At 35.1% G+C, this 13,708-nt stretch overlaps 1 protein-coding gene across 1 annotated transcript; it reads left to right on the top strand.

The window, feature by feature from the left end:
* The first annotated feature begins 406 nt into the window (after nt 1-406).
* LOC113766551 lies at nt 407-12,980 on the top strand. Its single transcript, XM_027310730.1, has 8 exons — nt 407-769; nt 1,126-1,337; nt 1,388-1,543; nt 4,751-4,826; nt 11,865-11,947; nt 12,107-12,275; nt 12,423-12,505; nt 12,602-12,980. Exons 1-8 carry the CDS (start codon nt 407-409, stop codon nt 12,978-12,980), a joined length of 1,521 nt encoding a protein of 506 aa, XP_027166531.1.
* The last annotated feature ends 728 nt before the right edge of the window (nt 12,981-13,708 follow it).

Raw genomic sequence — 13,708 nt, 5'->3', positions numbered from 1 at the left:
ATTTAAGTTGTATTATGAACGCACGACGTGCGGGTGGCAAGCTGATAGGTACCCCGTGATGTGACCCTGAGAAGACAGGTTGGGTAATGGATGGATATTGTTAAGCATGAACGTTTCCGCACTATATGTATTCGTACTAATTTGATTTTGGTATCTAGTATTGCTTTAAGGTTGAACGTTTATTGCTTGAGTCCTAGCGAGAGTTAGGCAGGCGTTCCGCAGATACCCTTTGGTACGCCTTAGGGAGAAGTGGGGGCGTCACAGATTCTCCAATTTGAGAGTGGCCTTACCAGGATGAACAGTTCTATTGGGTAGAGTAGAGAATAGTGTTGGAGAGCACTATTGGAATTTGAATTCGAAATTCAAATTCAAAATTCAAATGGGAGATTATCTCGCCCACGTCGGGATGGCCGACACGTGTCCCCATTTGATTGGCGCGGAACGTGACATGTGGCAGAAAGAGAGGAGGATAAATACAACTGAAAGTCTCCAATTTCAGCTATCCTTGCACAACACGCCCTCTTCTAGAAGATTGCTCGATACAGTGCATTTTTTTAAATGCTACAAGCCCGGCATCAGAAAAAATGGCAAACATGAGGGACATGGCAGGATTCTTCAGGGTCGTGAGGGACTGTGGAATGGAGCACGTCTGTTCCTCGAAATGTACTTCGCTCTTCACTTGGGGAGTTTTCGATTCATCCGCGGATTGGACCTGCTGTTCAGGGCAGTAGAGGAGATGAATGGGGCCCCGGCGGAGTCAGGAGATGCTGTGGATGATCCCAACTCATCCAAAAACAATTGAAGCTGGTGCTAACATGTGGACCCGCTTCGGTGGAAGAAGTGGACCCCACAAAGATAGTGAAATACATAGAAGTGCAATGTAGGATACAACGTAGTATTCAAGTATTCATACGTAGACAGGGATTGAATGCAGCAGTACCACGTATAATAAATATTCAGTATCGAAATAACAATACTTCAATTCATTTCACCCTTGAACAAAATGCATACAAATTCAAAATCTGTTTCCTTGCAGTTAATCCAGACACGTGGCAAGGAATTATACGCTAATTCTAGATTCATCGAACTTATGACGCCGTAATTATGTAATTGGCTCGTTATAAGAGCCTCGACTCTATTATTGATCCTGATGGAATTCATGTCCTTCAAGGAACAGGAAGTCCTAATCAGGAGTCGTGGCCACATCTTGTCGAGGTGAAGCCTTCTACAGAGGTTGTAGTTTACTCGAATTGGCACCGACCAGATGGTCGGACTGGCTTGGAACGTGGTGAAACGGAGGGGATCCTTCGCGAACTCCCAAGAGTAACTTCCTTGTTGTATCAATGCTGAGAATATGGTGTCCCTTATTGCATCCATTGCTGTGCAGGAGCCAGCAGCCACACACGAACTTAATTTTGGTTGTTCGCATCTTCCTCTTGGATAGGTGGTGCTTGATCTTGATTTCTGGGGGCGAAAAGGAGCTCTTCGAGGAAGAAGAATGCTGTATTCTACTTGGTCCAGTTGAGGAGATCAACACAATCCGGTGCATTTAAGTAGCGGTGCTAGGAGCATTTGGAACGAGGATTGCTGAGGACGCTTCAAGGACCATAGATATTTAGAATTGATGATCACTATGGTTAGGCCTAGTGTTATTATTGTATTGGGCCTGATGCGAGATCCAATGTATTTTAAATGGCCCATTGGATAAAAAATAAGAAACATTTAGGACAATAATGGATTGGGCCTGATGCGAGGCCCACTAGAAATTAATTAGCCCAGTTGTCCCTTAATTGGCCTATTGGATCAAGAAGTTGAAAACTTTTCAGAGATCATTTATTGGGCCTAATATGAGGCCCTGTTACATTTTAAATAACCTAGTTGATCAAGGATTTGAGAACATTTTCGAGTAAAATTAATTGGGCCTGGTGTGAGGCCTAGTTAACACTTGATTGGTCCATCTGATCAAGAAATTAATTATATGTTGGGCCTCTATATAAGTGGCCCAGAGATTGATAATCCTAATTCATCACAAACATTTTGATTCGCTTATCTTCCCCGGCAAGCGCAGTGGCGCACAGCTACTTTAATTTTTCAGATGAGAATCTGCTTCGACCTTATGGGTCGGAAGCATCTATAATTCAGATGATGGTCCTCTCGTGAGTCATGATCCGATAGAATGGAGGTTCTATCTGAAAAAGTATCGAGTGTGATTGATACTCCATTACAGAGAGCATGAAGAAGGTGGAAGACCTTCGAAGCCCAATTACTCTATCATATATGCGAATTGAATCGGGAAGCTGAAAGACTCAGTATTTCCATTGAACTATGGCCGTATGCTTGCACTTGATGAAGATGAGATGAGTGGAAAGTAAGGGTTTTGTGTTTTCTGGTGATATCCATATGATTCAGTCGAAAGGATGTCGATGATACACAGTGTGGAGCTCTACCTAGATGACCTCACCCAACCCAATAGAATGACGTCACCGAACCCATTGCAAAGTATCTGTTGTATTGGGTAGACTGGGTTGAGTGGGCCCTTTAAAGGCCCTTTTCCCGAACGTCTTATAATATTACAAAGACGCTTGGGACGGATATGTGGACGGTCGGATTGAATTTTGTATTTGAACTATTCTACCATGCATTGTAGGGTGGATGCAAATGAGGCTACAAATAAGGCTTATATGCCCTCTATTTATTAGTGAAACAAAGACAAAGGCACATGTATGAACTTGAATATAAATACATGAGTTTAGTACTTCAAGTATATGAATTGAATAGTTCCAAACTACAAGAAGATGCATGAATAAACAAATGAACATTGTAGGGTGGATGAATGTTCTTATGTATTTTTGGGAGATAAATGGACATCCATACTTATTAATTTTTTAATTTCGTAAAATTCCCTCTTAGATATCTATGACACAAAGAATATGTCTCGTTAAAACCTTATTAGGAAAAAATCCAATGAAAAAAATGCCCTAATGAAGTAAAAAGAGTAAACTATTCTTTTGTGTATTGATATTATATATAACTCCCCCTATCATAAATGTTATTTGAGATCATGATGCCGATGCATACCAATCTTATTGACTAATATCCCAAATGTTACAGTCGACAATGCCTTGATAAATAAATCTATCAAATTATCACTTTCCAATGTCATCATTTAGGAGAGAAATGTGAGATTTAAGAAAAATTTGAATTACTAAACATTTGATTATGCTATAAACAAGGTTTTTTTGTGTTCGCGTGGATTGCGTAATCGCTCTTGCATAAAGTCAATATACTTATATGTACACTAATCTTCTTTCTATAGTACAGCTGCTCATGAACATAGCGTTAGAATTATTTTCTAATTTGGGCTTCCGCTAATTCATTTTATTTTCTCAAAAATGGATTAAATGAAAATTGGTAAAGCCCACCACAGTTAGGGCCTAGGTTTGTCTCAATATGATATGTGACGTGTAGGCTTGAGATTAGGATTTCTTTAATGGAAGATCCAACTGTAATTATAAGAAAAACTAGGTTACACTCTTCATAGATAATACTAGCATCGTATTGTCCCACTGTTGGCCATCATACAAAACTTGGAGAGAGAGGGAGAGGGCCACCTATGCATATCAACTTGGAGAAAGAGGAAGCCATGCACCTATGGTAGGTATACAAATTACAACGATTGTGATCAATTTTTTATTTTGTATGATTTTTATATTATGAGAGGTAAAATTAAGTACGGTTTGTTTAACGAGTGCCCATAAAGCACTCGTTAAAATATATTTCACATGTTATATATTTGGAAATACAAGATTAATTAGAAAAAATAAATAAATATAAAAGAGGATAGGCAATATTAAATAGGGAAAGCATATAAATGCAAGAAAGGATAATAATCATTAATATGTGTATATATATAGTAGGTTAAGTGAATACTAGATGTGTTAATGAGTGCTCTAAGAGCACTTATTAAAAGAGTCCAATTAAGTATATTTTGAATATGTTAAATCAAATTGTAGGTTGTGGGATTTTTTTTTCTTTTGCTTACCTCTTCAAATTGTAGGTTGAATATAGATTCAACTATAAACTTTTTCCTCTGAAAATTTGACATATTTGAACCGGATCTTTATGAAAACTAACTAAACCTAGTGTTGTAGTTTGAAAATGCAAAGTTAATTATATTTTGAAGGGTTATTATCACTTTACCCCCATAAATTATATCACTATTATCAATTTACCCCCTAACGTTATCTTTTAGTCACTTCACCCCCATAGGTAATTCAACTCAGTATGTTAACAAATTTTGGATAAAAATACCCTTTTATTTTATAACATTACCACATTGTTATTATCACTTTGTTCCTTTAAATTATAGTGATATAATTGCTTTACTCTCTAACATTATTTCTTAGGCGATTTAGCCCATTTTAACCTAACCAGTATGTTCAAAAAATTTCAATATATTTACCGCTTTATATATATAATTAAAAATAAAAAAGTTGGAACGATTATTCTTCCTTTTTTTCCCTCTAAGAGTTCCAAAAAATAAAAATAAAAGGATTTTTCTCGAATTTCTTTTTGGTCACACTTATTAATACTAGGAAAAGAAAAAGAGATAGAAGAGAATGTGACAGAAAATTAGACATTGCAAGAAAGAAAACAAGAAAGAATCTAATATTATCATATTACTTTAAAATTGTCTAGGTTAAAATTGAAATTGGATGGTAAAAAGGAAAGTAAAGTAATTTTAAAATAGTAAAAATATTGAATTCTTTCTTATTTGTATTTTTTTTTTGAAAGGTGACCTTGTTTGGGGAACGACTGGATGGGAGGTGACGGGTATTTTGCATACGTACAAGTTAAAAAACCGAATTACACCCGTTCACTGCAAGTATACAGATCAACTAGTAGTTTAGGGTATATATCGGGTCGATCCCACAGGGAAGAGTGAACAATTACCGGTATTACTAAAGTTTCTTTATTATTTAGACTATCAATTAATGATAAGAAATTTAACCTACTGCACTTATACAAGAAATTAACAAATAAAAGCTCCTTAGGTTGTGGTATCCCTAACTACTCATGCAAGTGCTATATTTGGATCATTGAGTACTACATCTAGGCTAATTATGGTGTAATTTCCTTATGCATTTGAATCCTACTTTCGTAGTGAATCAATTATTCTTATAACTAATCCATACCTATTCTCATGGTTATGAAATTAGCTACAAGTTCATTTCTTCAGTGAAATTACATGAAATGAATCACTAAAAACCACATAGGTGCACCTCTACTTTCGTGAGTGTACTCCCTATGTTTAACACTTCTTGAACTAGTGTTAAATCTCAATTTTCATTGCAGAAATAACACCTTAGATAATCACAATTAATGGTACCAGATTAATCATGATTTAAAGAGTCAAAGTGCTAAATAACTTGCTCAAATCATAGCAATCAAATAACCAAATAATAAATACTAACAATCATAGAAAGTTCAACCAAACCCAAGGTATAAACTTTAAAGACACATATTAAATATAAAATCCAGAACTTGTATATTAGCTAAACTTGGAATCAAATACAAAAGATAAAGAGTTGGAAAGGAAAAATAACCCTTGTCACATGAGCTCTTTCCTTGCCTTCTTCATCTCTTTCTTCATCTTTGCCTAGCTAATAAACAAGAAGGATGAACTACTACTCTATACTAAACTAATCTAACAATAAGAGAATGGAAAAGCTACATTTTTGCAGACTCCAAACTTCTCCCGTATGATTCTGAATGTCCTGCATATAAGCTGATGAAAAGTCCTTCCCTTACCAGTCAAAAATTTCTGCTATGATTCTCCAAATCTGAATTTGTTAAGGGAGTCAAAAATAATGGCTTTTGACTTGGAACCTTGGCTATATCTCTTCCTTATGTCTTCTGAAGCATGTGCAGCCTACGTTTTCTCTCCAACTCTAGCTGGAAAGTAGTGTGAAGATGAGAAAAATGGCTGAGCAAATTACAGAAATTCGGCTGCCATACACGTTTTTACTTTTGACCTCACTTCAACTGCATTTTTCTCCATGATAAAGGCCGAACTGGCTTTTGTGCAAAACACAAAAGTTGTAGCCCTTTGAATTAGAGTTCCAATGCTTCAAGAATCATCTAATTTGGAGATCGGTGGACTGAGATATGGTCAAAATACCATAGACTGGTCAATTCTGGGCTTCAGCTTTCGACCATCCAGATAAGTTTCTGTGTTTCGACCTTTTGACCAGGAAAACGGCTGAATTGGACTTTGATGTCTTCATACCAAATGCAGATATATCTCTTAGCTTCAAAATGGTACCAAGATCACCTTGATCCGATCATTGTAGCTCCTGATATAGTCAAAATACGAAAATATGTCTGAGTTGTGAAAGCTGACTTTTCTTGATTTTTGTCCTCAAATTGCATTTCTTCATTTTACACTTCATATTTTATTTTCACAACTTTAATCCATCATCAATAATCCAAATATATTCTCAATGCACTTCATTTGATGATTGAATCATTAAACCTACAAAATATGAAGTTTTTACCATAAAAATCCATAAAATGCAATGTTTAGCCACTTTAACATAAAATGTAGTTTTTTACCAAAACCTTAGTTATTTTAGTTATAATACTAAATAATCAAACCAAAATTAACTAATAAAACACACTAAAAATACGTAAAATAAACTCTTATCAAATACCCCCACACTTGAACCATTGCTTGTCCTCAAGCAATAAGAAATACAAACCAACAATGATCAAAATTTGAAAATAAACATATGTAGCATTTCAACTTCATTTTCTCAAAACAAAGTAAATAACCATTATGCAATTATTCAATTAAGTTCAAGTACTCATAATATCAAGTAAAGGAGAGCCAATTATACCACCATTATAACAAATTCAAGTCAATTTCTCATCCTTAACCAATTTCATACGCAAGTAACTCATATGGCCAATAATATGCTTTCTAAACCCATGATCATCTTCTTATTTAACTTAAAGAGGGATTTATTTATATAATATAGCTAAATATTACTTAAGTTGTGAAAGTATCTTTTTACGCGAGGATCGACATTTTTAGATGAAGATCACCGGTTACTCAACACTTCACATACTCAAGTTGCTTTGCATACTCTTAATTCAAGTACCGTTTTACGCGAAAGTCGACATTTTTAGATGAAGACACCCGGTTACTAAGTACGAGAATCATTGGAGTAGAATAAATCTTATTTTCTCTTTTTTTCACTTTTTTTTTCTTTTTACAGCAAAGATAATAATAAATTCCTCAAAAGAATAATCATGAAAAGAGTATTGCACTTATTGACCATATTTATCACTTAACGTATAAAATCCAATAAAGAGAAGAAATTTCATCAAATATGCAAAAAAAATATAGGCATAATTTTCTCCACTTTAAAAGATATACTTTCCTACAAATGCAAAAATTATAATCACATAATAGTCATTTCCAAGTTAAATGAGAAAAGAAGTTTCCAAATCACATATATTTATCTCAAATGTAGAAGGAATTTGAACTACTAATGGTATGAAACTTGTTACCCCTTGGATAAAATTGAAAAAATTTAAATATTTTTGGGGCAAGTTTGCAATTTTGGACAAGATTTTAGAAAAATTTTGAATTTTAACACAAGTCCAATATTTGCAACTAATAAGTCAATCACATACAATGTATATAATCTCAATTCTTCCCCCCACACTTAACATACACATTGTCCTCAATGTGTAAGAAGGAAAATCAAGATAAAAAAAATAATACTCCCCTATTGTTGTGATTGAATATGAAGCTTCAAGGTATGTTGTTCGCTTGTCTTCATCGCTTCATGAGTTCCATTTGGTAACCATTAGTGATATAACCTAAAAATGGAAAATGAGAAACAAAAGTGATAACAAAGGCTTAATAAACATATAACGGTGATCCGTAATTCCCTAGCCTTTGTGGTGGTGATGTACCAATAGAAAATACACAATAAGCAACTCAAGGTACAAGAAAATATATGAGGAAAAGAAGAAAAAGAGAATCAAGGAAGCTGCATTTTTTAAAAAAAATGCCCAGAACACGCGAGTATAAACGCGCCTTCAGATCGCGTTTTGTAGGCGCGTTTCTTCCCAAAAGTTGCAGTACTGAAAACGCGGTTCTGTGAGAAAACGCGACTTGAAGTCGCGTTTTCAATGGCGCGTTTTCATCTTTGATCCAGGCAACAAAACGCGACTTCCATCAAAACGCGACTTGAAGTCGCGTTTTGAAGGCGCGTTTTCTGTTCTGCAGGTGCAGAATCGAAAACGCGATTCTGTAAACACGCGACTTAGAGGCGCGTTTTCTGCTGCGAATTTTAGCAGAAATTCAACTTTTGAAAATTTACAAATAATACCCCAATTTCCCAAAATGCATCATAGATCATTTGTTTGCTAATATACTCAATGCATGCACATGTAAAATGATCAAAACATGCATTTTAACCCCTTGTAACGAATCAAAAACAACAATTACTCAAATCGAGGGGTTGAGTTCCTTGATCAAACTTCGCCTTTTTTACCTCATTTGGTCACTTTTGCTTCCATTTCCAATACCTACAAATGAAAATAACAAAATAACTCAAACACATACTTTAAACATAAAATCACCCCAAAATAACATAAACTTAAACAAACATTGGGTTGCCTCCCAATAAGCGCTTCTTTATAGTCAATAGCTTGACTAGTTCACCTTATTTTTCAAGGAGGTTTAGTTAACGAATAATCCACCATTTTAGGCCGTGGTGGATCATTAAAAGGTGGCTTTATCGCAAAAGTCACATGATCTAATGATGTGAGAAATGGAATTGACTTACCTATCCCAAGTGTTTCATAAATATTACCTTGAATATGCACCACTTGAGAATTCACCAAAGAAAATGTCATGAGAGTATCTTGGACAGCAATACCTTTAAAACATATACTTTCACTGCACTCCTCAAGAGGGGTGAAAAATGAGTCATTAAAACTCACCTCTTGAGGCTCAAAGTTAGTTTCAAAGGTATTATCATGTGAAATGGATATTTGCTCATTGAAATATAATTGAGATTCATCATTTTCATCCAAATGCAATCCATTTTCACATACAACATTCCTACCATTCATGCTAGGATCATTTTGCAATTTATTAGAAGAAATAACCTCACACAATGCATTCAATTGCTCATTTATTCTGCCAAAGTGAGAAGTTAATTCATCTATTCTTTTCTCAATCCTATCAAAACGGTCGGAAGTCACATTAGCTAATTTTTCTATAGCTAACTCCCAAGATGGTTTTGCTTTATATTGGACATTTTCAGATTGGTAATCATAAAAATATGGATAATCACTATATGCACATTGATTTTCCCAACCATAAGAAAGAGAATTGCTCCAATTAGCACTGTATTGATCAAAATAAGGATTGTAATGCTCTAATTCATCATAGCAATCCACATTTTGTGCTTGCATACATGTATTAGTTGCATGATAACCTCCACACAAGTCACAAATCACATGATAAGAATTAAAAGCATTAAAATTCCTCCCTTGCTCAATTTCATGCATAATTGTGTCCATTTGAACTTGTAGCATCATAACATCAAATTTAGCCTTTAAGCACCTTATACCATTTTCAAAAGACATACCTTCAGTAATTTCTTGGTTACCTCTGTTGAAGGAGCTTTGCAGTAGGCAACCATCCATTGCCAATCTTTCATTTCTCAAGCTTTGTCCTCCAAATTGACCTACCCTCCTCATTACCTAAAATTGCTTTTAAACAACTTAAGAGCAAAATTAGTAAGAAGACTAGGTGATAAAACACATACACATATAAAATACTAAAATAACAGAAAATAACATTCACAATATAACTAATATTATGTCTAAACTAATAAAGTTGCTCTTCACACCGATATTGCCAAATCTTCCCCGGCAACGGCGCCAAAAACTTGACGGGTATTTTGCATACGTACAAGTTAAAAAACCGAATTACACCCGTTCACTGCAAGTATACAGATCAACTAGTAGTTTAGGGTATATATCGGGTCGATCCCACAGGGAAGAGTGAACAATTACCGGTATTACTAAAGTTTCTTTATTATTTAGACTATCAATTAATGATAAGAAATTTAACCTACTGCACTTATACAAGAAATTAACAAATAAAAGCTCCTTAGGTTGTGGTATCCCTAACTACTCATGCAAGTGCTATATTTGGATCATTGAGTACTACATCTAGGCTAATTATGGTGTAATTTCCTTATGCATTTGAATCCTACTTTCGTAGTGAATCAATTATTCTTATAACTAATCCATACCTATTCTCATGGTTATGAAATTAGCTACAAGTTCATTTCTTCAGTGAAATTACATGAAATGAATCACTAAAAACCACATAGGTGCACCTCTACTTTCGTGAGTGTACTCCCTATGTTTAACACTTCTTGAACTAGTGTTAAATCTCAATTTTCATTGCAGAAATAACACCTTAGATAATCACAATTAATGGTACCAGATTAATCATGATTTAAAGAGTCAAAGTGCTAAATAACTTGCTCAAATCATAGCAATCAAATAACCAAATAATAAATACTAACAATCATAGAAAGTTCAACCAAACCCAAGGTATAAACTTTAAAGACACATATTAAATATAAAATCCAGAACTTGTATATTAGCTAAACTTGGAATCAAATACAAAAGATAAAGAGTTGGAAAGGAAAAATAACCCTTGTCACATGAGCTCTTTCCTTGCCTTCTTCATCTCCTTCTTCATCTTTGCCTAGCTAATAAACAAGAAGGATGAACTACTACTCTATACTAAACTAATCTAACAATAAGAGAATGGAAAAGCTACATTTTTGCAGACTCCAAACTTCTCCCGTATGATTCTGAATGTCCTGCATATAAGCTGATGAAAAGTCCTTCCCTTACCAGTCAAAAATTTCTGCTATGATTCTCCAAATCTGAATTTGTTAAGGGAGTCAAAAATAATGGCTTTTGACTTGGAACCTTGGCTATATCTCTTCCTTATGTCTTCTGAAGCATGTGCAGCCTACGTTTTCTCTCCAACTCTAGCTGGAAAGTAGTGTGAAGATGAGAAAAATGGCTGAGCAAATTACAGAAATTCGGCTGCCAGACACGTTTTTACTTTTGACCTCACTTCAACTGCATTTTTCTCCATGATGAAGGCCGAACTGGCTTTTGTGTAAAACACAAAAGTTGTAGCCCTTTGAATTAGAGTTCCAATGCTTCAAGAATCATCTAATTTGGAGATCGGTGGACGGAGATATGGTCAAAATACCATAGACTGGTCAATTCTGGGTTTCAGCTTTCGACCATCCAGATAAGTTTCTGTGTTTCGACCTTTTGACCAGGAAAACGGCTGAATTGGACTTTGATGTCTTCATACCAAATGCAGATATATCTCTTAGCTTCAAAATGGTACCAAGATCACCTTGATCCGATCATTGTAGCTCCTGATATAGTCAAAATACGAAAATATGTCTGAGTTGTGAAAGCTGACTTTTCTTGATTTTTGTCCTCAAATTGCATTTCTTCATTTTACACTTCATATTTTATTTTCACAACTTTAATCCATCATCAATAATCCAAATATATTCTCAATGCACTTCATTTGATGATTGAATCATTAAACCTACAAAATATGAAGTTTTTACCATAAAAATCCATAAAATGCAATGTTTAGCCACTTTAACATAAAATGTAGTTTTTTACCAAAACCTTAGTTATTCTAGTTATAAAACTAAATAATCAAACCAAAATTAACTAATAAAACACACTAAAAAATACGTAAAATAAACTCTTATCAGGAGGAGTACACTCTCACAACACAAACTAATTCTCTGTTCAAGGTCGAAAACACAAACGTGCCTCTTTCCTACTACGTGGGAATTCTGGTCATTAAATACCCTGCTTGATTCAGGAATTTTTTTTTTCCAGTTGAAAAATTGCACTAGTTAATTTGATACCTGCAGGAATATGTTTCTGCAATATTTATCACTTCTCCTGCTCGGCATTGAAAATGTAACAACATTAGCTTTTTACTGCATTTTAAAGGTCTGCCAGGTATTACTGCATATGGGGGATTTTTTGACGTTTGTCACCCCAAGAAAGGAGAAAAAGTACTTGCATCAGCAGCAGCAGGTGCAGTTGGTCAGCTTGTCGGGCAATTCGCAAAATTGACAGGTTGCTATGTTGTTGGAAGTGCTGGAAGCAAAGACAAGGTGATATTCTAGCCTTTTCCAAGCGTTTTCTGATCTGAAATTTTATGTGGAAGTAGTTTTTCGTGATGGAAAATTTATAGGAAAGCTACGAACTGCATGCAAAACAACTAAATTCTGATAGGGATGTACATTTCTTTGTGCTACAAGGTTGATCTTTTGAAGAACAAGTTCGGATTCGATGATGCTTTCAATTATAAGGAAGAGGTTGACCTCGATGCTGCACTGAAAAAGTGAGGATTTCATCTCCTATAAAAGCTGCGATCTAAAAATGAAGATAATATTTAGTACGTATTAGTAAATAATCATCATTTTTTTTCTTGGCATAGGTATTTCCCCGAGGGAATTGATATATACTTTGAAAATGTTGGGGGGAAGATGCTGGATGCAGTGCTCCAGAATATGAACATGAACGGTCGAATTTCTGTTCGTGGAATGATCTCACAATACACTTTTGAAAAGCCTGAAGGAGTACACAATTTGATGTGGCTCTTTTACAAGCGAATTACCATGCGAGGTTTTTCCGCTTTCGAATTCTATCACCTCTTATCAAAGTTTGCTGAATTTGTGTTGCCTCAGATCCAAGAAAACAGGCTAATCTATGTTGAAGATATTGCTGAAGGCCTCGGGAGTGGCCCTGCTGTCCTTGTAGGTCTCTTTAGGGGTCGCAATGTTGGGAAACAACTTGTCTTGGTTGCTTGTGAGTGATCCATATCCAGTTTCAGCATTTTATTCAGCTCATTGTTGTGGCTCTTGATAGTGTGATAATCTCATGCACTGGGAATTTTGTTGTAAAATTCAAAGCCTGAATTGCAAATTTTAGTATCAATAAAAGGATTTTAAGGCTTCAATGTAACAATAGTGAATGAATTTGGTCCCTTGAGTTGGGCGAGATAGTAGAGTTAGTGTCATACTTTCTTATCAATTCGAATTCGAATCTCTCTTGGGAAGTCCGTTTATTGCACAGGACTTGTCTAGTGCGTCTTACCTCTTCGTATGGTTGGTGGACTATTGCATGGGGCGGGGTTTACCTCGCGCACACTCTCAAGTAGAGACTGTGGGTTCCTTGTCAACAAAAATAGTGAGTGAATTTGGTGTGTCTGTTAAAGTTCCATATTGAGGTTTTAAGTTGTTGTGGGTTCTTTGTGTTCTAGCATTCTTGAGTCAAATGCCTATTGCGCGATAAAAAGTCCAAGGTCAAGGCCAAAACCCACAAAAATCACAAAAATATAATAATGTCTTTATTATATGCATGAATTTATATAAGCTGTGTATATAACAAAATAACATCAAAAAACACTCTAGATGGTTCTTCAACTATATATACAATCGATGACTATGATGTAATACAAAAGATTTATTTACAAAATTGTAGAAATTAAGGCTTGAAATGTAACTTGGGAAATGTTGTGGGTGGATCTATGATATTTTGGAAC

Source organism: Coffea eugenioides, chromosome 3 (assembly GCF_003713205.1).
Source record: "Coffea eugenioides isolate CCC68of chromosome 3, Ceug_1.0, whole genome shotgun sequence".
NCBI lineage: Eukaryota > Viridiplantae > Streptophyta > Magnoliopsida > Gentianales > Rubiaceae > Coffea > Coffea eugenioides.
The sequence above is the reverse complement of the archived record's forward strand: the minus strand, read 5'-3'. Positions and strand labels throughout refer to the sequence as shown.

Coding starts and splice junctions, on each gene's coding strand:
- LOC113766551 (XM_027310730.1), top strand. CDS start 407: ATGGCCGACACGTGTCCCCATTTGATTGGCGCGGAACGTGACATGTGG. Junction 1,338..1,387: donor CCAAGAGTAACTTCCTTGTT/GTATCAATGCTG, acceptor ATTGCTGTGCAG/GAGCCAGCAGCCACACACGA. Junction 12,276..12,422: donor GTGCTGGAAGCAAAGACAAG/GTGATATTCTAG, acceptor TTGTGCTACAAG/GTTGATCTTTTGAAGAACAA.